Consider the following 27,282-nt stretch of genomic DNA (forward strand, 5'->3'; position numbering starts at 1 on the left):
TGTGGGCATGTGGGGACTGAACTGGAGTGTAGTTTATCCGCTTCTTCATCTCTGTGCTCTGATACCCATCCATCCGTCCAAGAAACAAGTGGTCAAAATGACCCTTCGAGGTCTCAAACCAGCGATGTCAGCCCTCTCGGCCCACGGCCCTCTTCGTAAAGGCTCACTTCTGAACACTGTTCCTCTGGGGATCACGTTATCACGTTTCCGAGACTGTGTTGCTCAAACCACAGACGTTACCAAGAGGCCCCCAGGAAGGAGGCAACAACCCGCACAGCCGTGCGCCCGTGCACCGAGTCGAACCTGTGCTTGAAAACCTGAGACCCCGCTGGGTTTGCCACGAGGTTCTACCCGGGAGAGTCGAGGGAGCCCTCCCCCAGGCCCCCTGAAGTCACCCTCACGCCGGTCCAGGCAGCCGTGACGCCGAGGAGTGAGAACACAGCGCCAGTAGGCGGGGTTCTCAGGGGCACCGGGCCGGCTGAAGTCACTCAGCGTGGGCCAGGTGTGCCCTGTCCAGGTGGGCTAGATGGCATGTGCAGCCACAGCCGGCGGGATGTCCCCCGTGTCACTCTTGGTGAAAGGCAAGACCACACGGCTGAGTCTGTGTGGGGCATCCATGCCTGCCACTGTGGCCACCCCGCTCCCCACAAAGCAGGCTCTGGGGATCTGGGCAGAGGGGCTGACTGCAAGCCACGGCGCGTGCCATCCCGTGTACCTGATCCTTGAGAGCCGAAGACGCCCTGTTTCCAGGTGCCCAGGAATCTGTGGCATCTGGGCCCCTGCCATGGCCCTGTACCGACCTCAGCTCCAGCTCCTGCAAGGGCCCAGGCTCCCCGCTCCCCAGGCTGCAGCTGTCCACGTGCGGTTGTGCCAGCAACCATGAGGATGTGCTTGAAAACCAGGTCCACCTTTGCTCTGCCTCTGACAACTGGCTGGGAGGACTCTCCAAGAGCCATGCTCACAGAGGCTGCCCCCCAACTTACTGGTACCTTAAGACCCTGTGGGGCTCAGCCTCTCACCTGTCATCTCCGCTGGCAACCAGCACAGCCGCACACATCTAAACTGCACAAAGGTCAGCCAACACTGGTTCCGAAACAGAAGCACAGGATGCATGCCCCGCCCCCTTCACATCCCATAGTTAGGAACTTACCCTGCCGTGGCTCAACCCAGCTGCACCTGCCACTCAATACAACCCCACCTGTGCTCAACCCAGACCCTCCCCCACTCAACCCAGCCCCCCTACACTCAGCCCAGCCCCCCCACTCAACCCAGCCTTAACTACTCAGCCCAGCCTCCCCTCAACCCAGTCCCCCACTCAACCCAGTCCCCCACTCAACCCAGCCCCCCCACTCAACCCAGCCTTAACTACACTCAGCCCAGCCCCCCCACTCCACCCAGCCCCCCCCTCAACCCAGCCCCCCTACACTCAACCAAGTTTCCCTACACTCAACCCAGCCCCCCTACACTCAGCTCAGCCCCCCTACACTGAACCCAGCCCCCCTACACTCAGCCCAGTCCCTCCTACACTCAGCCCAGTCCCCCCACACTCAGCCCAGCCTTACCCAATACTCCACTCAACCTCAACCAACACTGAATGAAAGGAACTAGAATCAAGAGTCCATTACAATATTCCTTTATACAGGGTTTAGAAAATTCAAACTGACCTATAATGACAGAAAACATGTCAGTGTTTGCTAAGAAATGGGAGAGGGAGAGAGGGGAGAAGTAGGGTTACAAAGGAATGTGTGGAGCCTTTGGGGTGACAGGTGCCTCTGTTCTCTTGATGGGGATGGCAGTTTTATGGGGAGATATATATGTATATATATAAAATATCAAACCCAACAAAGTGTATATTTTACTTTTTAAAAACATTTATTTATTTACTTGAAAGAGTCGGTGACAGAGAAAGGGAGGGCACAGAGATCTATCTGCTGGTTCATTGCCCAGATGGCTGCAACAGGCAGGCTTGTGCGGGCCAAAGCCAAGAGCCAGGATCCTCACCCATGAGGGTGGCAGGGGCCCAAGCACTCGGGCCATTAGGTGCTGCCTCCCAGGCACATTCGCAGGAAGCCGAGACTCCAACCAGGCCCTCCAGAGTGGGATGTGGGTGCCTGAGCACCTGCTCGCCTGCTGCACGCAGCACCAGCCCCTGTGCGCTTGAAATACGCGCATTTCTAGTGTGTGCTAAGTGTCTCTCGGGAAAGCTGCAAGAAACCTCAACATTCACTGTAGGGACTGTTGATAGAATTTGACACGGTTATAAAGGACAAACTATATAAATACCAACCGCACTGCTTCATGCAAGCAACAATGAGAAAATGGAATCTTTATTTTTAGATTTTTATTTATTTGAAAAGCAGGTGACAGAGAGAATTTTCCATCTGCTGCTTCATTCCCCCAAACGGCCACAAAGGCTCGGGCTGGTCCATCCGGGTCTCCCCAAGCGCTTGGGCCCTCTGCTACAGGGTCCGGCTTAACCTCCTGTATCACAACACCCGCCCCTGTGTTTATGCTATTTGCTTATTTGAGAGATAAATAAATAGAGCTCCCGCTCGCTGGTTTATGCGAAATACTGTTGTGGTCAGAGCTGAGCCAAGGCTCAAGCCAGGAGCCTGAAACAAAGTGCAGGTCTCTGAGTTGGGCAGCAGGAAACCAAGTGTGAGAGACACCGCCGCCGGCCGCAGGCCAGGAGCCTGGCGCAGCAGGTGTCCAGGGACTCCAGCACGGGAGGCAGGCGTCTTAGCTGCCAGGCTAAACACTCGCTCCCAGAAGATGACGGTTAATAAGCATTTTAGAACACACTGATAACAGCATCACAAACACCAGGTATCCAGGAAGTAATTCAGGTGAAGACATGCAAGATGGAAACAAGGCATGTTAAAAAAACCTTCCTGGCCGGCGCCGCGGCTCACTAGGCTAATCCTCCGCCTGAGGCACCAGCACACCAGGTTCTAGTCCCGGTCGGGGTGCCGGATTCTGTCCCGGTGGCTCCTCTTCCAGGCCAGCTCTCTGCTGTGGCCTGGGAAGGCAGTGGAGGATGGCCCAAGTGCTTGGGTCCCTGCACCCGCGTGGGAGACTGGGAGGAGGCACCTGGCTCCTGCTTCGGATTGGCGCAGTGCCAGCCGTGGCGGCCATTAGGGGAGTGAACCGGCGGAGGGGAGACCTTTCTCTCTGTCTCTCTCTCTCTCTCTCTCTAACTCTGCCTGTCAAAAAATAAATTAAAAAAAAGAAAAGAAAAGAAACCTCTCACTGGAAGCATAAAATCCAACATCACAGCACGTGCATCAGGGCCGGTGCCGTGGGGCATCGGCAGGAAGCTGGGACTGGGAGCCTGAGCCAGGAATTGAGCCCAGTCCCTCCAGTGTGGGACACGGGTAACCTAACCACAAGCGCCCGCTCCCCAGTTTACACATTTGTTTTTAAAGGCAGAGTGACGGCGAGGCGGGGGAGACAGAGAGCCCTTCTATCCATTCGGTTCGCTCCCCAAATGCTTGGCTGTGACGGTCAGCACTGGGTCACGATGAAGCCAGGAGCCTGGAACTCCATCCAGGTCTCCCAAGGGGGTGGCAGGGGCCCAGGGACCTGCACCATCTCCCACTGCTTCTCCAGGACCTTAGAAGGGAACTGGATCGGCAGCGGAGCAGCCGGGACTCGGACGTCGCTTGTCCCTGTCCAGATGCAGCTCGCTCCACTGTGCCCATCGTTGGCCCCAGTTTAGAAGTTAGATGCTCTTAGTCGCAATTCTGGAATTGGGTGACGCTCCAACGTGCAGAGATTGGCTCTTAGGGATAAAAGCGCAGAAGAAGGGGCCGGTGTAGTGGCACAGTAGGTTAAGCTGCTGCCTCTGACACCGGCATTCCCTATTGGCACCGGTTCGAGTCCTGGCCGCTCCACTTCTGATCTAGCTCCCTTCTGATGCACCTGGGAAAGCAGCGGATGATGGCCCAAGCACTTAGGCCCCTGCCCTGGAAGGAGCTCCTGGCTCTTGGCTTCCGTCTTAGCCCGGCGCTGGCTGTGGTGGCCATTTGGCAAGTGAACCAGCAGACGGAAGATCTGTGTGCAGCACTGCCTTTCAAGTGGAAGGAAAGCAGAGGCAGAACAAGAAGAGATGGGCTCTCTTGAAGTCACTCTCCGTGTAAAGCTAAAAACAGAGGGGACCCGTGAAGGCTTCCGGCTACATCGCCCGGGCAGAAGCTGGAGGAGCAAAGAGGGCAAACGTCTCTAACAGTAAGGCCCCTCTGAACACCCCCACTCCTGACGTGGGCCCACCCGCGAGCAGCGCCTCGCGAGCTGACCACGTCTCGGTGGGCCCTGTCTCCCAACACTGCTGCACTGGGCCTGGGATGGAGTTTGGGTTTGGGGGGCACCTTCAAACCATGGCCCATGCGGCAGGAGTTTGGGGTCCGCTCGGTGTTATGCTAAAGCCACACACACACACACACACACACGCTGCCCTGGGGAAGGCGTTAGCTCCGGAGCTGGCTCCCCGACTTCAACCTCCTGCCGTGTGTTGCTGCTTTTTGTTTCTTGTTGCTGAAGCTGAGCTGAGGTCTCTCTCTGGAGAGAGGGCTCCAGGAGAGGTGGCTGTGGGTGTTCACAGCATCGGCTCCTCCTCCATGCCGGGATGGCCCAGTGTGTAGGTGTCCAGCCCTGAGCGGGGGGTCCTCGCTCAGGAAGCTTGTTTGTACAGGAGACGCCATTGGGTCTCTTGTCCGGCCACTCTGGAGAGGGCCCTGGCCGGCAGGAAGCAGGAAGGAAAGCTTGGGGGTGGGGGTCAGGTGAGACGCGGGGGTGCCACTCCATGGAGCACAGCAAGTGACAGGTCCAGAGAGGACAGGGCGGCTGCCTCCCTGGGCCAGTGGGAAGGGGGGCTCAGCCAGCTGGTGTGGGAGGAGACAGAGAGAGATGCCATCTCCTGGCTCCCTCAGATGTCCACAACAGCCGGGGCTGGGCCAGGCTGGGCCAGGAGCCAGGAACGCGGTGGCAGAGACCCAACACCTGGGCTGTCACTGCTGCCTCCCAGGGTGTGCGCTGGCAGGAAGCTGGAACCTGGAGCCGGGCACTCCCAGTCCTGGCCTGAACCACCGTTTCGTATTTGAAAAGCAAAGCCTGCACTTGCCGTCTTAGCTCGGCTGCTACATGAAGACACCGCAGACCGGGGGGGTTCGGACCACAGAGGTCTCCTCATGGTTCTGGAGCCTGGAGACCCCAGGTGTGGCTCCGGGGAGGGCGCCCAGCTCCCTGTGTCCTCCGGTGGAGCCAGGGCCAGCGGGCACTCTGGTGCACGTGTGCAGAGACCCCGGCCCTGTGTGTGGCCTCTCAACCTTGATCTGGAAGGCCAGTCCCGCTAGGGCCTGGACCCCAGCGTTTGCTCCATCCACAGCACCCACCAACGGTATCTCCGGCTGCCTGCTCCCTGTCCACCGGCTTGTGACGACCTCTGAGGTCCTTGGTCTGTGGATTAGTCTGTTCCGGAAGTGTCTTATAGACGGGATCGCACAAGATGCGGTCTCTGTGACTTGCTCCATTTGCTGACTGCTGACTGGGGGGCACATCCACCTAGGGCATCAGGAGCCCGCCGCCTCTTACAGCGCAGTGAGACCCCTACCAAGGGCCCACCCTCCCCCGGTGGACGTTTGGGCTGTCCCCACCTTCTGGCTGCCGTGGGTAATGCAGCCTGCACACACAGGTTTCTCCCACCCGTACCCAGGAGCAGAGAGCTGGGTTGTCACTTCTCTGTTTAACTTTTTGAAGAACTGACACTGTTTTCCATGGCGGCCACGCCTTTTAAATATTATTTATGTATTTGCGTTTTTATTTATTTCACCACTCCCTGAACGACCTCAACAGCCCGGACTGGGCCGGTGGAAGCGGGAGCCAGGAACTCCGTCCAGGTCTCCGGCGGGGTGGCAGGGACCCAAGCACTTGGCCACCATCTGGTGCCTCCCACCGTGTGCATTATCAGCGTGGGACATAAAGCCGCCTCCCACCCCCGCCCCCGCCCAGGATGGACACAGAAGCCTGAAGAAGGCAGGGCCAGCGGCGTTTACTGAGTGACCAGCAGGTGGAAGCAGCCGCCCAGCCTCCTTTATCCCTGCCAGAGGTCACTCACTGGGTGAGCAACGTGCGAGGCATGCCAAGTGTGTGTGGACACGGGGTGGGCACTGCCGGGCAGACCTGGGGCAGGGCAGGGAGTCACGTCGGGCCGGCACCAGGGCTCCGGGAACTGAGACGCAAGAGCAGTGTGCACCAGGCATCCGGCGGTTTGATGACAGAACCGCGGAGGGTCACAGGACAGGAAGGGCCGCAGGGTTTGCCCACAACTGACCTACTTCCGGTGTGCAACCTTGCATCCTGCGCGCTACCACGGCTGCACCGCGGCCAGGTCCTGTGGAAACGCGCCACGACAGTTGTGGGTCTGGCACCAATAACATGCGCTGTGTCTCACTTTCCAACCTGGCCAGCAGCTGCCCGCAGTGCCGAGCTGGACCTGCCTTGAGGCCCTCGGCGTCCCGGACAGGTGCCGGAAGACCCCACGCAGGGAAGGGCCTTCCTTGCCCCCGCGTCCGCCCAGGAGGGCACGCTTGGTGCTCGGCCTGAGCGGCCTGGGAGCGGGGACCCGGCGGGCCCGACACCAGCAGAGCCCGCAGCCAGCGACCCTGCAGACGTGCCAGTCACGCGCACCCGGCGCCCACAATGCCGCGCGCCCCGGCCCCGCCCCGGCCCCGCCCCGGCCCCGCCCCGGCCCCGCCCCGGCCCCGCCCCGGCCCCGCCCCAGCGTGGAGTCCGCGGCCTCGGATTGGCCTCCGCGACTTCCGTCTCCGCGGCGGGTGGGGCCGGCTCCTCGCGGCGTGCTGGCCGTGGCCATGGGGGAGACCGGCGCGAGTGGGGCGGGTGAGCGCGCGCCGGGACGGCCCGAAGCGCAGGCGGAGGCGGCCGAGCTGCTGCCCTTCCTGGCGCCGGGTGCCCGGGCCGACCTGCAGGCGGCGGCGGTGCGGCACGTGCTGGCTCTGACCGGCTCCGAGCCGGGCCGCTCGCTGCTGGCCGGGCAGGCGGCGCTGCTGCGGGCGCTGGTCCAGCTGGCGGGCGCCCCGGCCCCGGCCCCCGCCCGCGACGCGGCGCGCGCACTCGTGAACCTGGCTGCCGACCCCGGCCTGCACGAGCCGCTGCTGGCGGCCGACCCCGGGCTGCCGGCCCGCCTGCTCGGCCTCGCCCTGGACCCGCAGTGGCCCTGGGCCGACGAGGCGGCCGCCGCACTGGCCAACTTGAGCCGCGAGCCCGCGCCGTGCGCCGCGTTGTCAGAGGCGCTGGCGAGCGCCGACCCCGAGGGCTCGGGCCTGGAGCGGATAGTGCGCGCCTTGTGCACCCCCGGCTACAACGCGCGCGCACCCTTGCACTACCTGGGGCCGCTGCTCTCCAACCTCAGCCAGCGGCCGGCGGCGCGCGCCTTCCTGCTGGACCCCGACAGGTGAAACCCAGGGCGCGCGTGCGGGCCGGAGCGGGTGGAAGGGTACAGGGCCGCAACGAGAGATCCCTCCCTGCAGGTGCGTGGTGCAGCGGCTGCTGCCTCTTACCCAGCATCCGGACTCCTCGGTGCGCAGGGGCGGTGTGGTGGGGACGCTGCGGAACTGCTGCTTCGAGCACCGTGAGTGATGGGGAGGGCGGCTGGGGCGTTGGCGGCGCGGAGAATGTACTCGGCGGAGGCGGGGCGCTCGGGGCCGACCCCTGTCCCTGCCCCCCCAGGACACCACGAGTGGCTGCTTGGTCCCGAGGTGGACATCCTCCCCTTCCTGTTGCTGCCTCTGGCCGGGCCTGAGGATTTCTCCGAGGAAGAGATGGACCGTGAGTGGCTTGGGTGGACGTGTGGGGTTCGGCTGGCAGGAGGGAACCCACCAGGGAAGTCGCAGGAGAAGGTGTCCCAGTCCCAGGCCCCTTCTGAAACCTTGCAGGGAGCTGAGCACGGATGGGGCTGAAGTGGGCAGAGCCTGGCCCCGCCACCCAGCTCAGGGACCCAGGGGCTCCCACCTTCACCGCTAGGGCTGCCCGTGGACCTGCAGTACCTGCCGCCCGACAAGCAGCGGGAGCCTGATGCCGACATCCGCAAGATGCTGGTGGAAGCCATCATGCTGGTGCGTGGGGGTCCTGCCGTGGCTGTGCCGCCCCGGCACACGAGCACAGTGACATCTGGGCACCCCCTCCCCTCCCCTCAGCTGACAGCCACCGCACCTGGCCGGAAGCTGGTGCGGGACCAGGGAGCCTACCTGATCCTCCGAGAGCTGCACAGCTGGGAGCCGGAGCCCGCCGTGCAGGCAGCTTGTGAGAAGCTCATTCAGGTAGGTGCGGGGCCGCAGAGGCTGGGACGGGGTGCCCACCGCTGGCCAGCGGCTCACTGCCCCCCCCCCCCAGGTGCTCATCGGGGATGAGCCGGAGCGAGGCATGGAAAACCTGCTGGAGGTCCAGGTGCCTGAGGACGTGGAACGGCGGCTGCAGCAGCTGGACCGTGAGGAGCAGGAGCAGCTGCAGCGGGAGCGGGCCCCTGCGTCCTGAGCCAGCCGCAGGCCCACCTCGGCCACGAGTTCCTGAGGAGGCCTGCTGTGGCCTGGCGGCCCCTCCAGTCCTGCTGCTCAGAGGCTGCAGAGTGGAGGGCAGCCCTGTGCCCTGTGCTGCCAGCGAGAGTACAGGTTGCTCTGCGTGGTTCCAGGGAGCGTGGGGACGAGGAGGAAGTGGGGAGCAGGGGGGGTGGAAAAAACACATATTGGTGCCCCCCCGTGGGGGAGCAAGGTGGGGACGGCCGCGCACCCAGCCGTGGGCTCTCCAGTGGAAGCAGCGTGGCTGCGGCAGCCCCACGGGATCATGGGTGAAATAAATCATGGTTTTCAAGTTCTTGCTGTAGAACCTCTGAGAATGGGAGAGATCTGTGTTTTGTTTCTTAAGACTGATTGAGTTGATAGGCAGAGTGACAGGAAGAGACAGAGACAAAGAGATCTTCCATCCGTTGATTCGCTCCCCAGATGTCCATAACTGGGCTGGGGCTGGGCCAGCTGGAGCCGGGAGCCTGGGACTCCATCTGGGCCTCCCACGTGGGTGCCAGGTGCCCAAGAACTTGGGCTGTCATCCATTGCCTCCCTGGGGCGCACGCTAGCAGGAAGCTGGATCTGACGCGGAGCGGCCGGACTGCAACCAGACTCTAGGAGATGGGACGTCAGCATCCCAAGCCGTGGCCTGACCTGCGCCACAGCCAGCCCCAGGACAGATGTAGTCTGAGGACTAAGGAGGGTAAGACCGGTTTGGGAAGAGCACCTGTCGGAGTGATCCGAGGACACGAGGTGTGCTGAGACTGAAGCCAGAACCCCGAACTTAGGGCAGAGCTTGGGTGGTGTCCTTCGTGCTTACGGAAAGCTGACGGGGCCCATCCCAAGGAATCAGCAACTCCTGGAGAGGAGGGCCGAGCCCGTGAAGACGAGGCCCGGAGCTGCAGGTCGTCCACGTCCGCTCGCGAGGGAAAGGGTGACCTTAGCTGCCCGTGACCGGAGAGGGCCGGCAGCCGCAGCCCTGGCCTGAGCCGGTGCGCCCGGTCACCCTCTGCTGGGCGCTCCTGCTCCTGGGCTCCCGTGGGGTGACCCCGCCCCCGCACAGTACTTCTGTGGCTGCCACGCCCTGAAGGCTGTCACGGTGGCTCTCACCCCAGGGTGCTCTTCCCAAGCCTCTGGGCAGAGGGCTTCCTGCCTGTGCCCACCCTGGCCCTGCGGAGCGGGCTCAGCTCGTCCTTGGGGCGTTCTCAGCTCCTCATTTGAGAACCTCCAAGATGTGTGGCCCAGCGTTCTCCCTGCACTGGAGCTGACGCTCTCCAGCTCCAAGACCTCTGCACCGCCTGCTGCACAAACAAGCACTCTGGCTCGCACTGCCCGCCTGTCCTCCGTGGACCCCGTGGGGCCCAGGCGAGTTGCTGATGTCCGGCATGCCTGCAGGTGTTCACCCAAGGCTGGCTGGTGCCGGGGCCCCAGCCTAGCAGCGCCTGCATCTTGCCTGGGGCAGGCAGTGCTGCCTGTGGGCTGCCCCGTGCCTGGGGACGCCACAGCTGCAGAACTGGCCACAGGGATCCCAGGTCCACAGCGTGCTGCCATCCAGGGGCAGGGACGCTGGGAGCTCTGGGAAGCCATGCAGCAGGGGCCAGGTGGTGCTGAGGGCCTGGCAGAGGAGCACCCAGTGCTGCGTGGCTGCCCGCTGCAGGCCCGGGCTTGTCGGGGCAGGTCCTGGCTGCAGCCTCCTGCCCTCTCCCTGTGCCCCCGGTGCCCTGGCCTGTGCCCATCACTGGCAGTTGCTGGCAGCTCACCTGGGACAGTGCAGAGCTCCGGCTGCAGCATGTGGGAGCCGCTGTCTTTTCTTGACTTCAAGTTGGGCGTGTGGGCCGATTTTCCCAGCCTGGGCAGGGCAGATGCCACATCGGGCTTCCCTGTGTCCACCCCACAGGCGACCCTTCCTGGGGCCTGGGTCTTAGCTGGTCTGCTCCCTGTTGTACATGCACGCATGAGGCTCTTGGGGGCTCAGCAGTGAGTTCTCAAGCCCTGTGTAGCTGGCAAAGCCAGTGTCTGCATAGGGAGGGCAGGGGTGTGGGGTCATGGAGTGTGTGATGGCAAGCGTGCTGCGGGGCGGGGGCAGGGGGTCTTGCCCAGGACCAGAGTGGAGGTGACAGTTGGGGTGGGCTTGGGGGCTCAGTGGTTGGCGTCAGAAGCCCTGGCCATCCGGCACTCACACTAAGGCTCCTCTGTGGGGAGCGAGGAGGGCCTAGCCTGGGCTCAAGTGGTCAGCCAGGTGGCTCTCTCCATGTGGCAGTAGCAGGACAGCGGTGGGCTGGTGTGGTGTTGTGTCCAGCAGGTCTCCCTGGGTTGCCCACTCCGGCACAGGTTGGATCGCTGGCTGCTCTGTACCTGCCAGACCCCCGCCCACCTACCTGCTGTCACGTGAGCGGCTGGGCCATGGGTGTGCCGGGACAGTTGCCCTGAGACTAAGGGCCAATGGGAGGTCCCAGGTCTGGGGCGGTGGCAGGTGTAGTGAGGATTGGCCTCGGGGTGTGTGCACGCATGGGACGGGCTGTGTTGAAGCCACTGCCTGCCATGTTCAGGAGTTGGTAGGTGCTGGTGAATGATCTCTTCACCGGGCAGGGACTTGCAGAAGGAATCCACAGGGGCATTGGCTGTGGACAGCATTGTGACGGCCAGCTGGGGGAGGTGATGTCGGTCACATGCAGGCCACAGCCCCTTGGGCTGCCTGTTCTCTGCACATCCGTGACTTCTGTAGGGGCACTGCTGGGCAGTGTTGACCACCTTCCCCTGCCTCCTGTCCCGTGGGAACAGGGACTGGAGGAGCTGGGGGTGGCGGGAAGATACCTGAGCGGTTCGGCACAGCGAACCCCCGCCCCATCCAGCTGTGGCACTCGGGTTGCACCGCGTGCTCGCGTGTGTGTAGGCAAGGGACACCTCGGGAAGGCACAGCGCTGGTCTTCGAGGCTGGCAGCTGTGGTCCCTGCATTGCCACAGCCGGTCTGTGACGGTGCCCTGGTCTAACTCGCGCCTGCCACTGTCTTTCACAGAGGGCAGGGTCCAGGTGGCCTGCAGCCCCCGCGAGGGCACGGGAGCTTGGCTGAGGCCCGGCTTGCTTCGAGAGCTGCTTCCCCTGCCAGGCAGCGGGGGCTGGGTCAGGGAACAGGCTCTGGAAAGTGGGGGCAGATTCTAGAAGGCTCTGGAGCTGCACCTGCGTCACCCCCTCAGATCTGGGGTGTGTGTCCTCCGGCTCTCCGGGACCTGCCTGCTCTGAAGACCCCTCGAGGGGCCAGCCCAGCCCTGTGTGGGGCCCACTGTCGGGGTGGAGACTCCGGGCGACCCCCCACAGCAATCCTGCCCCCTTGGCAGAACACACTGGAGGTGCCCATCACCTGGACCCATCATCCTCGCATCCAGTCTCAGACGCACGAAAACAGTGCCTCGCAGGTGATGGGATTCAGGCCCAGGCCCAGACGTGTGCTCCCTGCACAGGCGCTGAGGGCCTGCAGGGAGACGGGCGGGCTGTGGTGTGGCCTAGGCACAGGCGCACGCGCGCACACACACACACACACACACAGAGTTTCATCCCTGCTGGGCCGCAGCCTGTTGGTGCAAGACTTGTGTTTCTTGTTCCGTTGCGCAATCACGGCCCTAACCGGCAAGCTGCGGTCCCGAGGGCGGGCTCACTGGTCTGTGGCTGACCAGGGCCGAGGTGAAGAGCCGCTCCCTGTTCAGGAGATGCAAGCATCTGATTTTACGTGGGACTGGTCACTCGGGCATTCCAAGGGGCGAGGCTGGTGGAAGCTGCTGCCTGTGGACCCAGAGCAGCCCGGGGACGCCAGAGTCCAGCTCTCACCTTTGCAGGTGACACAGAGCGTCCTGCTGGAGCCCTGGGGGCACAGCGTGGGCTCAGGCCTGCCCCTCAGAGGCCAGCTCTTGGGAGGGGTGGTTGGTGTTGACGTGAAGCTGTGATGTTTGCTGGCCACTGCGGCTGGGCAGGGGCTCGCTGGGCGTTGGCCACGGCGAAGGAACCCTCCACGGGCCTCCCGCTCCTGTTTGCCCTGGCAGTGTCCCGTCTGTCCCTCCAACACAAAGGCTCAGGCCGCTGGGGCTGGGGGAGAAGCACACCCCCCCGGTGCTGTTCCGCTGCCATCCCGGCCCAGGGTTTCCAAGGCGCCCACTCGGCAGCCTGCAATCCCCACCCACCCCGTGCAGGGCCGCACCTGCGCTTGACCCGCACTGCCCGGCCTCGGATGCAGCGCTGCCCACAGCTTCCTGGTTCTCCAACGGCTCTCTTCATTTGACCTCTTGAACACCTCTTTCCGACGCCTGTCCCAAAGCAGACGGCCCAGACGGCCGGGCCCCGCAGCGCGCGACGTGAGCGGCCATCTGTCTCGCACCCCGGGGCTCCGCCTGCCCTCGAGTTTGGGGCCTCCACGCAGGGTGTGGACAGGCCTGCGGGTGACCCACCGACTTTGCGTGTTTGTTGGGTGTCGCATGTGTGTGTTAACGTCCTGGAGGGTGTACCTGGACAGGTGTTTGCGAGCAGAGCTGCACTCAGTGCTATCCGGCGCGTGGAGGACGCCGTCCGGGCGCGGGCGTCCGCAGGGAGCGGTGTGCGTCTCACCGCGACACGAAAGCATGCTGTCCAGCTGGGGGCCGGCGCCGGCGCCTGCGCAGCAACAGTCAGGTGCGCCGGTCACGGGGAGGCGGGGGCGGGACCGAGTGCGAAGCGGAGTCTGCGCAGTCCGCGGTCGCGGGGGCGGGGCAGGAGGCGGAGCGAGCCTGAAGGACGTGCCTCCAGCCAGTGAACGCAGCCATCGCGTGGGGGCGTGGCCGGGCCGCCGCGCGCCAGGTCGCGGTTGGCCAGAGGGCGGCGGGGGTGGGCACGGCGAGCTCGGCTCCGCCCGCGCCGGGTGGCTGCGGCGGCTGAGGCGGCGGCGGCGGCGGCTGAGGCGGCGGCGGCCCCCCTCAGGTAGGCGGTGAGCTGAGCTGCGCCTTCCGCGGCGCGGGGGACGCGTCTGTGAGGAAGCCTGGGCGGGAGGGCCCGGCGCCCGCCCCGGCCGAGTGTGCCCCGCGCCCCGCTGTCCCGACCCCGCCGCGTCCCACCCGGAAGAGACCCGCGCGGCGCGGCCGTCCGCGTCCCTGGCCCCGTGCTGCGCCACGGGGTCCCGAGGGCCTGGCTGGGGAGCCGCGCCCACGCCGTGCTCTCCCCGCGTTGCGCGGCGGGGCCGCCGCGAGGGGCGCGGGCAGGGTCCGCGCACAGCCGGCCGGCTCGGAGTTCGGATCCCGCTCGTCCTGCAGCGTCCGCGTAGCTGTCGTGCGGGGCCCGGCTGGAGGAGAGCGCTCCGTTCTCCCCACTCGCTGGACGGACCCCAAACTCACGTGCAACGAGGTCTGCGCACAGGGCTTGCAGGAGGGGCAGAGGGCACTGGGTCGGGGACCTGGGCGTGTGACCCTGGAGGCAGGTGGCCCCGCGCACCGTGGTGTAGCAGAGGGACGAGGTGTGCGAAGGGCGGGAGCTTCGTCGAGGACTGTTGGGTCTGAGTGGTGGTGACCATCCGGAGGGGGATGCTCGGAGCGCCTGGGCTCTCTGGGAGCCACTGGCTGTGACTGGCTCCCCGGTCGGCCCTGTTGGCCGGGGGCCTGTGTTCTGGGCTGGGTGGGCCCACGGCTCCGTCTCTGGGTTCCAGAGAGGCCCAGGTGGTCAGCAGTCCCAGGCCGCCGACCCTCTCCCAGGCTGAGCTGCCCGGGGTGAAAGGCGTCGTCTCTCAGCACGACTCACACGGCTCCATCGCCTGCCGCTTCTCCCAGGAGCCCCTGGCCAGTGCTCGGAGAATGCTGGCTGCTGGACCTCATGCAAACCTGCTTGTAAACGGCTGGAGGAGCTCCTTGTTGTGCGCGGCTTTGCAGCCTGATTTCGCCAGAGGAGGCGCGGTCTCGGGCCAGTGGGCAGCGAGCAGCAGGCCTGGTTTCCTGGGTCACCAGCCCACATTTTTCTGGGGACTCCGGAAGCTGATTTTCTCTGGCTCGTGGAGCAGCTGGGAGAGTCCCTTGTGCTCTGTGTGTGGGTGAACCCCCCCCCCCCCCCGCATACACTGGACCCTCCGGGCTGCCCGTCAGTGCCTCTAGGCCTGGTGCTTGGCCCACCCCGCTTCCCACACCCACCTGACCCCTTCGGGCTCAGTGCAGGCTGTAACACTTGTGGCAGAGAGCCTCACGCAGGGACGGTGGGCCTGGGACGTCTGGAGGGCATTTCCTAGCTGCGGAACAAGGAGGCAGCAGCTTCTCTGTTCGGGTAACGTGAGTTCTGTCTACTACCACCTTCTCCCGTTAGGTTTTCTTTTTTTAATTTAACCGGATCCTGACTTGTTCTTGGGCTGTTTCCTCTAGTACCACGTTCATTATTTTCTGTGCACCACTGGTGTGGACAGGGGCAGGAAGTGGAGGTTGGCTTATTCGGGCTCCAGGTAGCTGCTCCCCAAGCCCCAGCGCCAGCACCCAGCACCCAGCACCAGGCAGCTGTGTCTGAGGCGCAAAGCTTGGCTGCCCGGCCCTGCCCTGAGTCACAGCGTGGGGCTGGAGGTGCTGAGTCACGGTTTATAGACGCTGGAGCGGGAGGTGCCACACCTGCTCCAGGCTGTGCAGGAGCACACGCTGGGGGCCGCTGGGCATCTGGCTCTGGCACTCAGTCCCTGTGACCTCTGGGCCTCATCACCCATGACTCTGGAGAGGCAGGAGACCGTACCTGCTCATCCTGAGGGCTGGCCAGCACAGCCATCTTGTGTCTGTGAGAATTCATGTGCGACCTTTGTCCTCCTTCTTTGTCTTAGTTGCACATTAATATTACGCAAGTTAGCCTATTGTCATATTGTAACTTGCCCTTGTGGTGTCTTTTTCTTCTATAGTTATTTAATTTATGTCAGGGGAACACATCTCACGTATTTCCTAGATACAGATTGAGGAGCATTAGTGGTACTTCCCTCCTGCCCATGCTCCCACCCTCTTTCCTCCCTTATTCTTTCTTATCATTTAAAACACGATTTATTTATTTGTTTGAAAGAATTGCAGAGAGGCAGAGAGAGAGAGGTCTTCCATCTGCTGGTTCACTCCCTAGTTGGCTGCAGGGGTTGGCATGGTGCCAATCTGAAGACAGGAGCCAGGAGCTTCTTCCGTGTCTTCCTCGTGGGTGCAGGGGCCCAAGCACTTGGCCATCTTCTACTGCTTTCCTAGGCCATAGCAGGGAGCTGGATCAGAAGTGGAGCAGCCGGGACTCAAACCAATGCCCATATGGGATGCCGGCACTGCAGGCGGTGGGTTTACCTGCTATGCCACAGAGCTGGCCACTCTTTCTTATAATTTTTATAATGACATATTTTATTTGATAGTAATAAGCTTAACCCTCCACTAAATAAAGAGTTCAACAAATAGTAAGAAGGAAAAAAAAATAAAAACCACTGTTCTTCAACAGTAGAGACAAGGGCTGTAAACAATCATTGAATCTCAGAATGTCAATATGTGTTATTTTTTTGTACTCTGTTACAACAAATCAGGGAAAACATGATATTTATTTGGGGGCTGGTATAAACCACTAAGTACAATCGTTTCCAGTTGCATCCATTTTGTTGTAAAAGACAGGACATCATTATGTTTTATGGCTGAGTAGTATTCCATTGTGTGTTTGTATCAGTTTCTTTATCCAGTCATTGGTTGGTGGACATCTGAGTCGATTCCTTATCTGAGCTATTTTGAATTCAGCTGCAGTAAACTTGGGGGAACAGATCACTCTTTCATACGCATCATGATTTCCTTTCGTCTGGGTAAATTCCCAGGAGTGGGTGGCTGGGTCATACGGTACCTCTGTTTTCAGATTTCTGAGGAGTGTCCACACTGTCTTCCACAGTGGTTGCACCAGTTTACATTCCCACCAACAGTGGATTAGTGCACCTTTTCCCCCACATCCTCGCCAGCATTTGTTGTTTGTTGATTTCTGTATGAGAGCCATTCTAACTGGGGTGAGGTGGAACCTCATTGTTTTGTGTTGCACTTCCTTCGATGGCTAGTGATCCTGAACATTTTTTCATGTGTCTGTTGGCCATTTGAATTTCATCTTTTGAAAAATGTCTGTTCAAGTCCTTTGACAATTGCTTAACTAGATTATTTCTGTTGTTGTTGTTGTATTTCTTGAATTCTTTGTAGGTTGTGGATATTAATCCTTTATCAGTTGCATGGTTTGCAAATATGTTCTCTCATTCTGTCGGTTGCCTCTTCACCTTGTTGAGTGTTTCCTTTGCAGTGCAGAAGTTTCTCAGCTTAATGTAATTCCACTTGTCAATTTTGAGTTTGATTGCCTGTGCTTCTGGAGTCTTTTCCAAGAAGTCTTTGCCTATGCCAATGTCTTTTTTTTTTAAAGATTTATTTATTTATCAGGGAGAAAGTTCTTCCATCCACTGGTTCACTCCCCAAATGGCTGCAGTGGCCAGAGCTGGGCCAATCCAGAGCCAGGAGCTTCTTATGGTTCTCCCATATGGGTGCAGGGCCCAAGCACTTGGGCTATTTTCCACTGTTTTCCCAGGCCATCAGCAGGGAGCTGGATTGGAAATGGAACAGCTGGGACTTGAACTGGAGCCTGTGTGGGTTGCCGGTGTCTCAGGTGGAGGCTTACCTTACCACAGTGGTGGACCTAAAAGTAGAGCACTGGGACTTGAGCCAGCGCTGGTATGGGACACTGGCATCTCATGCAGTGGTTTAACCTGCCGTGCCACAATGCCAGCTATGCCAATGTCTTGCAGAGTTCCCCCAATATTCTCCTCTAGTAATTTGATTGTATCAGGTCATCGATTTAGATCCTTGATCCATTGTGAGTTGATTTTTGTATAAAGTGTAAGGTGGGGGTCCTGTTTCATACTTCTGCCTACAGAGACCCAGTTTTCCCAGCATCACTTGTTGAAGAGACCGTCCTTGCTCCAGGGATTGGTTGAGCTCTTTGTCAAAGATAAGTTAGTTATAGATGCCTGGATTGATTTGTGCAGTTTCTTTTCTGTTCTGTTGGTCTACATGTCTGCTTTTGTGTCAGTAACAGGAAGATTTTTCCATTTTTTTCTGTGTCTCTTTTAATGTTTTCTTTTTTTTTTTTAATTTTTTTTTTTTTTTGACAGGCAGAGTGGACAGTGAGAGAGAGAGACAGAGAGAAAGGTCTTCCTTTTTGCCGTTGGTTCACCCTCCAATGGCCGCCGCAGCCGGCGCACCGCGCTGATCCGCTGATCCAATGGCAGGAGCCAGGTGCTTCTCCTGGTCTCCCATGGGGTGCAGGGCCCAAGCACTTGGGCCATCCTCCACCGCACTCCCTGGCCACAGCAGAGAGCTGGCCTGGAAGAGGGGCAACCGGGACAGAATCCGGCACCCTGACCGGGACTAGAACCCGATGTGCCAGCGCCGCAAGGCGGAGAGGATTAGCCTAGTGAGCCGCGGCACCGGCTTTTTTAATGTTTTCATTGTAGACATTGTTCACCTCCTTAGTTACATTGATTTCCAAGTATTTAAAAACTTTTATAGCTATTGTGATATTACAAGTTCTTTCTCAGTCATGGCATTGTCTTTGTATACAAAGGCCATTGATTTTTGTGTGTTGATTTTATATCCTGCATCTTTACCCAGCTCTTCTTTGAGTTCCAGTAGTCTCTTAGTGGAGTCTTTCGGTTCCCCTATGTATAGAATCATGTCATCTACAAACAGGGATAGTTTGACTTTCTCCTTTCCAATTTGTATCCCTTTGATGTCTTTTTCTTGCCTAATGGCTTTGGCTGAAACTTCCAGAACTGTATTGAATAGCAGTGGTGAAAGTGGGCATCTTTGGTTCTGGATCTTAGTGGAAATGCTTCCAACTTTACCCCATTCAGTATGATGCTGGCTGTGGGTTGTTATATAGTGCCTTCATTGTATTGAGGATTGTTCTTTCTATACCCAATTTGCTTAAGAGTTTTTATCATGAAAGGATGTTTTAGTTTATCAATGCTATCTCAATCTATTGAGATAATAATTTGGTTTTTGTTCTTCGGTTTGTTTTTCTCTTTAAAGATTTATTTATTTATTTAGAGAGGCAGAGTTACGGACAATGAGAAGTCTTCCACTCGATGACTCACTCCCCAAATGGCTGCAACAGCCAGGGCTGGGTCATTCTGGAGCCAGGAGCCAGGAGCTTCTTCCGGATCTCCCATGTGGGTGCAGGGGTCTGTTGCTTTTCTCAGGAGCAGTAGCAGGGAGCTAGATTGGAAATGGAGCAGATGGGACTCGGACTGGCGCCCTTACGGGACGCTGGCATTGCAGGTGGAAGCTTGACTTTCTGTGCCACAGTGCTGGACTCTGCTGTTGGTTTTTAAGGATGTATTTATTTATCTGAAAGAGAGAGAAAGGGAGAGACAGATCCTCTGTCTGCTGGTTTAGTTCCCATATGTCTGCAATGGCCACTGCTGGGCCAAGCCAAAGACAAGAGCTAGGAGTTTTCTCTAGGTCTCCCACATGGGTGACAAGGGCCCAAACACTTGGGACATTTTCCGCTGCCTTTCCCAGGCCACCAGCAGGGAGCTAGACTGGAAGTGGATCAGCCAGGACTGATAGGGGATGCAGGTGTTGTAGGTGGTGGCTTTACCCACTATGCCACAACCCTGGTCGCTTTTTTCTAGGTCCTTGAGATGCATTGATAAATCATTTATTTGATGTATTTGCAATTTCTTGATGTAGGCACCAGTTATTATAAACTTCCCTCTTAAGACTGCTTTTACTGTATCCTGTAAGTTTTGATATGTTGTGTTGTCATCTTCATTTGTTTACAGGAAATTTTTGCTTTCCCCTTTGATTTCTTCTGTAACCCACTGTTCATTCAGGAGTGTGTGGTTTAGTCTCCATGTGTTTGTATATTTTCTAGAGTTTCTTAAGTTGTTAATTTCCAGCTTCATTCCATTGTGGTCAGAAAAGATACAGGGTATGATTTCAATTTTTTTTTTAATTTTCTGAGACTACATTATGGCCTAGCATATGGTCTATCCTGGAGAAGTTCCCTGTACTGATTAAAAGAATGTATATTCTACAACTGTGGGAAGAAATGTTCTGTAGATATCAGTTAGGTCCATTTGGTCCATAGTGTAGATTAGCTCTGTTTCTTGGTTGATTTGCTGTCTATTTGATCTGTCCATTGAGGAAAGTGGGGGTGTTGGAGTCCCCCATTACTGTTGGATTCTGTGTCTCTCTTAGATCCATGAACATAGGTTTTAAACAGCCAGGCACCCTAGCATTGAGTGCGTATACATTTACTATAGTCACATCTTCCTGTTGACTTGATCCCTTAATCATTACATAATGCCCTTCTTTGTGTCTTTTAACAGTTTCTGTGTTAAAATCTATTTTGTCTGATATTAGAATGGCTACCCCTGCTCATATTGCTTTCCATTAGCATGGAATATCTTTCTTTATCCTTTGATTTTAAGTCTGTATCTTTGTTGGTGAGGCATATTTCTTGTAGGCAGCAGATAGATGGGTCTTTTTTTTTTTTTTTTAAAGATTTATTCATTTATTTGAAAGGCAGAGTTGGAGAGAGGTCTTCCATCTACTGGTTCACTCCCCAGATGGTTGCGATGGTTGGAGTTGGGCCGATCAGAAGCCAGGAGCCAGGAGCTTCTTCCTGGTCTCTCAGGCAGGTGCAGGGGCCTAAGGACTTGGACAGTCTCCTGCTCTCCCAGGCCGCAGCAGAGAGCTGGATTGGAAGTGGAGCATCCGGGACAGGAACTAGCACCCACATAGGATGCCGGCATTGCAGACGACGGCTTTACCCTCTGTGCCACAGTGCAGGCCCCAGTGGATCTTGTTTTTTAATCCATTCAGCTAATCTGTATCTTTTAATTGGAGGATTTAGGGTATTTTCATCCAAGGTTATTATTGGTGTGGAACTTTCTCTAGGATAGACCATAATAATAACTTATGGGATACATAGACCGAGTAATGATTTGGTCTACCATTCTATTAATGCTTCTATTGTTTGCTTTGGGTTTCCTTTTTCCTTTTACTAGATTTTCTGCCTTCACATTCTTTCATAATTATGACTATTGTTCTCTGTTTCATCCTGCAGAATTATTTGTTGGGGCAGTGCTGTAGCGTAGAAAGTTAAGCCTCTGCCTGTAGCACCAGCATCCCATGTGGGTGCTGGTTTGAGTCCCAGCTGCTCCACTTCCAATCCAGCCTCCTGCTAATGCACCTGGGAAAGCATTGGAAGACGGCCCAAGTGCTTGGGCCCCTGCACATGTGGGAGGCCCAGAAGAAGCTCTTGGCTCCTGGCTTCCATCTGGCCCAGCCCCAGCCATAGCAGCCATTTGGGGAGTGACCAGTGGATCAAAGAACTCTCTTTCCTTCTCTCTCTCTCTGCCTTTCAAATAAATACATAAATAAATCTTTTAAAAATCACTTGTTGTGAGGAGCTTGCTGGAGGAAGGAGTGTGGTGCCCAGGCTTCAGAGCACACCCCAAATAAGCGCACACAACCAGCATACATCCCAGTACACACACCCCAACACACACACACACTCCAACACACAAAAAAGAAAAAAAATATAGAAAAGGAATCATTTGTAAGGCTTGACAAATGGTGACAAATTATTTGAACTGTCTGTTTTTAAGATCTTTAGATCACCTTCACTTATTAGTGAGAGCTTTGCTGGGCACAGCATTCTGGGTTAACAGTTCCTCGTAGGACTTGGACTGTATCTCCGTTCTCTCCTAGCCTGTAGGGTTTCTCTGATAAGCCAGTTGCTAGTCTCATTGGGGCTCCTCTGAGGGAACCTGGCATTGAGAATTTGCTGTGGAAGGTTTGGCTGAGGTGTGTTGTGTTGAGATCCTTTCTGGCCCAGCAGGACCGTGTGCTGCCTGCCTCCCTTCTCCAGCTCAGGGCCGTCTCCTGCTGCTACTTCACTGCATCGGCCTTCTGGTCCGTCCTCTCTCTCCACACCTCCAGGAACTCCTGAGACACGTTTGGTCACTTGATAGCTCCCGTAAATCTTGAGCACTGTTTTCTTTTTCTGATTTTTTGTCTGAGATATTTCCAAGGATTTGTCTTCCACCCGGATATTCTTTCTTCTGTTGTGTTGCTGAGGCTTCCAGTGTACTTTCTGTTTGACATACTGAGTTATTCTTTTCTAATATTTCTGTTTGATGTGCCTTCAGTATCTCAATTGCTCGGCAAAATTTTTCATCCATATAGTGTATGGATTTCCTTATCTCATGAATTGGTTTCTCTGTGTTTCTGAGTAATTTTGTGGTCATTCGTTTGAGTTCATCCCAGGCATTTCACCAGCCTCTTTGTCTTCACACTCTGATTTGGAGCGCTATGCTGCTTTTGGGGAGTCATGCTGTCTGCCTTGTTTCTTGTGTTTCTGCATTTATTCTTAGGCGTTCGTGGAAACACTTGTTGGATTTCTCCTCTAATGGGTTTTGTCCTTGAACTGTGCCTCTGTGGCTTAGTGGAGTGTCTGCGCCTTCAGTGGGTTTCGGGGCACGTGTGGGTGGGGCCAGGGAGCTCTGGTCGGTCTTGAGGATGGGGTGAGAACTCCAGGGGGCAGATCTGCTCTGTTGTCAGCGGGCGTGAAGGAATGATCCTGCCTGTTGGCCTCACCTCCTCTTTCTGAGGTGATGCATGCCGGGGTTAGCCCAGGGTGGGTGCAGCCCCCCACCCACACAGGTGCATACACTGCACAAAGGATCGGGGTGGGTCTCTGTGAGCACGGAGCCCTCTGCAGTGACCCTCGGCGGTCAGGAGCTCTGAGCCTCTGATGCCAGACACAGTGACTGCCCGGAGAGCCAGCTACTCCCCACACTCACAGAATCGCCACAGTCAGCCTGCAGAGGATCCACTGGCAGCCCTGTGGGCCTCCCTCATCCACGGAGGGAGCAGAGACATTCCCAGAGCCCTCTGCCTGTGGGCGCACCTCCTTGGCAGTGAGCCCCAGAGCCTGTGATAGGCTGAGGGGACGGTGGCTCCTCACAGTCCTGAGTGGATGCCCAGCCCCTGCCAACCCTCTAAGCCAGACTCAAAGTCAGCAGGGAGCGTGGATTTCCCCTCTGGCAAAACCCCCGGTCACGCTGCAGCCTCTATTGGCGTCGAGATGGCACCCATGTCGGGGGCGGGGGGAAAGAAACGTGTGTTCCCCTCACTGGATTGGGGGTACCCTGCCCCCCACGAGGGCTCCAGGCCAGACTCAAAGTCAGCGTGGTCTGCAGGTTCTCCCTCAGGCAGGATCCCCCCTGGCACGGGCCGCCCTGACTGCTCCCCTGCTCAGAAACCCCAGCTGCGGGAGATGGTGTCCCCACTCACTGCCACGCGTCTGCTCTGCCCACGCCGCTCCCGTGCCGTCCTCTCTCTTCCGTGGAGCTCCCACCGCAGGCTCCTGTCCAGCTGTCCCTGGAATGCGCTTCCTCCCTTCCTTCTGCTGTCTTTTCCCTTTTTTTTTTTTTTTTTTTTTTTGACAGGCAGAGTGGACAGTGAGAGAGAGAGACAGAGAGAAAGGTCTTCCTTTGCAGTTGGTTCACCCTCCAATGGCCGCCGCGGCCGGTGCGCTGCAGCCGGCGCACCGTGCTGATCCGAAGGCAGGAGCCAGGTGCTTCTCCTGGTCTCCCATGGGGTGCAGGACCCAAGCACTTGGGCCATCCTCCACTGCACTCCCGGGCCACAGCAGAGAGCTGGCCTGGAAGAGGGGCAACTGGGACAGAATCCGGTGCCCCAACCGGGACTAGAACCCGGTGTGCTGGCGCCGCAAGGCGGAGGATTAGCCTAGTGAGCCACAGCGCCAGCTTCCCTTTTCTTTTTTAAAAATGCTTTTTAAATTTGATGACAGTTGTATGTATTTATGGTGTACAACATGTTTTGAAATATGGATAAAAGGGAGCTTCAAAAAGTTTATAGAAAAACACAATTAAAAAAGAATGGAGGGGCCGGTGCTTTGGCGCAGTGGGTTAATCCTGTGCCTGTAGCGCCGGCATCCTGTATGGTGCTGGTTCGAGTCCTGGCTGCTCCTCTTCCGGTCCAGCTCTCTACTAAGGCCTGGGAAAGCAGCAGAAGACGGCCCAAGTGCTTGGGTCCCTGCAAATGCACAGGTCACTCCCCAGATGCTGGTTCAGCCCCCAGATGCCTGCAGCTGCCAGAGCTGGGCTGTGGTCGAAGCCAAGAACAGGAGCCCAGTGCAGTTTCCCACGTGGGTGCAGGGCCCCGACCACCTGAGCCGTCACGGCTGCCTCCCAGGGTGCACAGCAGCAGGAAGCTAGAATCAAGAGTGGAGCCTGAAGCAAACCTAGGCACCCTGGCCAGGACTGAGCAAGGCTGAAGCCGGGAGCTTCATCCAGGCCTACCACATGGGTGGCAGGGGCCCAAGCTCTGGGCCATCTTCTCTTGCTTTTCCCAGGCCCTTATCAGGGAGCTGGATGGGAAGTGGAGCAGCCGGGACGTGAACTGGTGCCCACATGGGATGTAGGTGTTGTAGGCAGCAGCTTTATCTGCTATACCACAACGCTGGACCCATCTCTCGTTCTCAAACTGGTGGATTTGCCACATTTATCTTTATTGTTATTGCTGATCCACATGGATTTGTGGGTTGATTTTCAGCCCTTTGCTCTGTGCTCTGTGTTTGGCTTCTATCACTGTTTTCTCGTTCTCTCTCCCTTCCCTAGCTGTACCCAGAAAGAGAAGGATATGTGAAGAATGACTCCCATGACTCCAATGACTTCCAGCCTGCCACATGGAAGTACCTGGTCCCTGCCACCACATGGGCGACTTGGAAGCAGCTCCAGACCCCCTAGCTTTGGGCAGGCCCAGCCCTGGCCCCTGTGGGTGTCTGGATAGTGAACCAGTGACTGGAGATCTCTGTTTCTGTCTCTGTGTCTCTGCCTTCTAAGTAAAATGAAAATAAAGAAATCAAACATTGATCATGAACTACCTGGAGCCTAATTGCTTTAATTATCTCGGTTGAGTTCTATTCTTGTGGCTTGGGAAGCGGTATATATTCTGTCACAGAATGGAGTTTCTGTAACCACTTCGTAGCTCAAGTTGGTTGACAGTGGTTTTTATTGTTTTTTTTTTTTTTAAAGATTTATTTAGTTGAAATAAGTAAATAATTTATTTATTTCAGAGTTATAGAGAGGCAGAGGCAGAGAGAGCGAGCGCGAGATCTTCCGTCCACTGTTTGATTCCCCAGATGGCTGCAGTGGCTATAGCTGAGCTGATCTAAGGCCAGGAGGGGGGGGAGGACTTGGGCCATCTTCCACTGCTTTCCCAGGTCATAGCAGAGAGCTGGATCAGAAGTGGAGCAGCTGGGACTCGAACCAGCGCCCACATGGGATGCCAGCACTGCAGGTGGTGGCTTTACCCACCACAACACAGCACTGGCCCCAACAGTGTTCTTACAGATTTTCTGTCTATTTTTTCTGTCAATCATGGAGAGGTGTTAGAATCTCCATTATAATTTGGATTTGTCTGTTTTCTCTCATTTATATTAGAGTTGGCTTTGTAGATTTTGAAGCTCTGTTGTTAGGGGATAAATGTTTAGGATTGCTATGTTTGGGAAACCTGTTTCGTCCAGTGTAGTTTCCACAACTTTCCATGACTAATGTTAGCCCTGTTTTTCTTTCCTCATTCTTTGACTAAGCACATTCAGCCGTTCCGTCATTTCTTAGATGTATGAATTGTAGTTACTCTAACTGTCTAGACGTTATCTCCCGATTCCTTCTTCTGCGTCGTTTCCAGGTCAGTTTGTATCGATTGAGCCAGCCTCATTGTAAGTTGAAATTTCTTGCTTCTTTGCATCTAGAAATCTTTTTTTTAAGATTCATTTTATTTTTATTTGGAAGGCAGAGTAACAGAGAAATCTTCCATCTGCTAACTCACTCCCCAGTTGGCCCCAGTGTTAGGGCGAGGCCAGACCAAAGCCCGGAGCCAGAGCTTCATCTGGTCCCCCTATGTGGGTGACAGGCCCAAGCACCTGGGCCATTTTCTGCTGCTTTCCAGGCTCATCAGCAGGGAGCTGGGACTTGAATAGGAACACTGATGAGAGATGCGGGCATCGCAGGTGGGGCCTACCCCACTGTGCCACTGTGCAGGCCGGGCCTGGACCTGTGACTGGACCCAGGGGCTGCCCTCTTGCCGTGTTGATACAGACGTTACCACCTCGTCAGTCTTGAGCTCTGTGCTGCTGCGATGCCAGGTGACTCGGGCACGCCTCCTGGTGCCTTGGCTGCCGGGAGCGGGCACGCCTCCTGGTGCCTTGGCTGCCGGGAGCGGGCACGCCTCCTGGTGCCTTGGCTGCCGGGAGCGGGCGTGGTTCCTGGTGCCTTGGCTGCCGGGAGCGGGCGTGGTTCCTGGCTGAGTGGAACTGCAGATGCCGCTGCTGCCAGCCCCTTCTGGTGGCCCTTTCCCCAGTCCTGGCCAGTTTCTTCTCACATGTGGCCCTTGCATCGCTCTAGCAAATCACCACAAACCTCTCTAAGTTCTCGGGGTGAGCAGCCTGATGTGGCGTTCACCCGGCTGCCGTCCTCCAGCCGTCTGCCGGCTCTAGTGCTCTGGTGCTGCTCCTGCTCTTCAGTTCGTTTGCGGATTTTGGTTCTTGGCTTCTGTGGGACCAAAGTCCAGCTTCAGTTTCCCTGTCCCAGAGCCGCCTCCGTCTTCACAGCCGGCTGCAGTGGATGGAGTCCTCCCTCTGCCTCGCTTCACTTTAAAGGTTATTTATTTATGTGAAAGGCAGAGTTACAGAGAGGCAGAGAGAGAGATCCGTCAATTGCTCTTCCATCCACTGCCTCACTCCCCAAATAGCTGCAGCGACCAGGGCTGAGCCAGGCCCACGCCAGGCCCACGCCAGGCCCAAGCCAGGAGCCAGGGGCTTCTTCCAGGTCTCCCACGTGGGTGCAGGGGCCAGAGGACTTGGGCCGTCTTCCGCCTCTTTCCCAGGCACGTTGGCACGGAGCTGGATCAGAAACGGAGCAGTGTCTCCACCTGGTGCCCATATGGGATGCCAGCGCTGCAGGCAGAGGCTCAGCCCGCCCGACCACAGGGAGGCCTGGCCCTGGAGACACATGCTGTGCCGGCTCCTGGTGTCTGCCAGACTCCCTTCCCTGCTGGCAGCCACTTGACCCTTCGCCCTTCCTGCCTCCTGGCGGTGCGCTCAGAGGGTGCGCGTTCACGTCTGGTTTCTCTTGCTGCTTGCAGATGCTCCTCAGGAAGAAAGAGGCCATGTGTTTCCAAGCCAGGGCGCTCCCTCTGCCTGCAGTCTCCTGAGACTCCTGCCGGCCTCGGGTTTGTCCATTTTTCTTTCCTGTTGATTGTGCTCGTGTGGGCTCTATCTTATTTACTTATTCTTTAAAATATTGATTTAATTATTTGAAAGGGAGCGTGAGAGACAGAGAGAGAGAGCTCTTCCATCTGCTGGTTCACTCCCCAAATGACAGCAATAGCCAGGGCTGGGCCAGGCCAAAGTCGGGAGCTAGGAATTCCCTCTGGCTCTCCAGCAGAAGTGGCAGGGGCCAAGCACTTGGGCTTTCTTCCCCTGTTTCCCAGGCACATTGGCAGGGGCTGGATCAGGAGCAGAGCAGCTGGGACTCGTACCAGTGCTTTGATACGGGATGCTGGCATTGCAGGCGACAGCTTAGCTCGCCGCGCCACAATGCTGGCCCCATGGGCTGCTATTTCAAAACCTGTCACCCTAGAAAGTGGGTTAAAG

General features: G+C 57.5%; 2 protein-coding genes and 1 non-coding gene across 9 annotated transcripts in view; 2 read left to right on the forward strand and 1 right to left on the reverse strand.

Annotated features, from left to right (window-relative positions):
* The first annotated feature begins 6,812 nt into the window (after nt 1–6,812).
* Nucleotides 6,813–8,895, forward strand: HGH1 (HGH1 homolog). 2 transcript variants are annotated; one of them, XM_008253451.4, is made up of 6 exons: nt 6,813–7,468; nt 7,545–7,645; nt 7,744–7,842; nt 8,038–8,129; nt 8,211–8,333; nt 8,407–8,895. In XM_008253451.4, the coding sequence occupies exons 1-6, from the start codon at nt 6,867–6,869 to the stop codon at nt 8,545–8,547; spliced, it is 1,158 nt and encodes a 385-aa protein (XP_008251673.3). In that variant the 5' UTR covers nt 6,813–6,866; the 3' UTR covers nt 8,548–8,895. The 2 variants fall into 2 exon arrangements, with proteins under 2 accessions (XP_008251673.3, XP_051687160.1); XM_051831200.2 differs by having other exon boundaries at nt 8,038–8,333.
* On the reverse strand, nt 7,025–13,549 carry LOC127486936 (uncharacterized). Its single transcript, XR_011389372.1, has 2 exons — nt 12,764–13,549; nt 7,025–12,651 (listed from the first exon to the last, which is right to left on the reverse strand). It is a non-coding gene; the product is annotated as an uncharacterized protein (transcript).
* MROH1 (maestro heat like repeat family member 1) overlaps nt 13,406–27,282 on the forward strand; it is a 74,745-nt gene continuing 60,868 nt past the window's right edge. For 3 of the 6 annotated variants that reach the window (XM_051831188.2, XM_051831189.2, XM_051831192.2), the window contains exons 1-2: nt 13,406–13,515; nt 26,772–26,858. The gene's annotated coding sequence lies outside the window, so the exon portion shown is untranslated. Of the gene's footprint in view, nt 13,516–13,657; nt 13,936–26,771; nt 26,859–27,282 lie in introns of those variants that run through there. The other 3 variants (XM_051831185.2, XM_051831186.2, XM_051831187.2) reach the window with 3 other exon arrangements.

Source organism: Oryctolagus cuniculus, chromosome 6 (assembly GCF_964237555.1).
Source record: "Oryctolagus cuniculus chromosome 6, mOryCun1.1, whole genome shotgun sequence".
NCBI lineage: Eukaryota > Metazoa > Chordata > Mammalia > Lagomorpha > Leporidae > Oryctolagus > Oryctolagus cuniculus.

Bases quoted from the DNA above. Each gene is read 5' to 3' on its own strand.
- HGH1 (XM_051831200.2), top strand. From the start codon at position 6,867: ATGGGGGAGACCGGCGCGAGTGGGGCGGGTGAGCGCGCGCCGGGACGG. The intron at 7,469-7,544 runs GTGAAACCCAGG...CCCTCCCTGCAG, and splicing joins TTCCTGCTGGACCCCGACAG to GTGCGTGGTGCAGCGGCTGC. The intron at 7,646-7,743 runs GTGAGTGATGGG...CTGCCCCCCCAG, and splicing joins GAACTGCTGCTTCGAGCACC to GACACCACGAGTGGCTGCTT.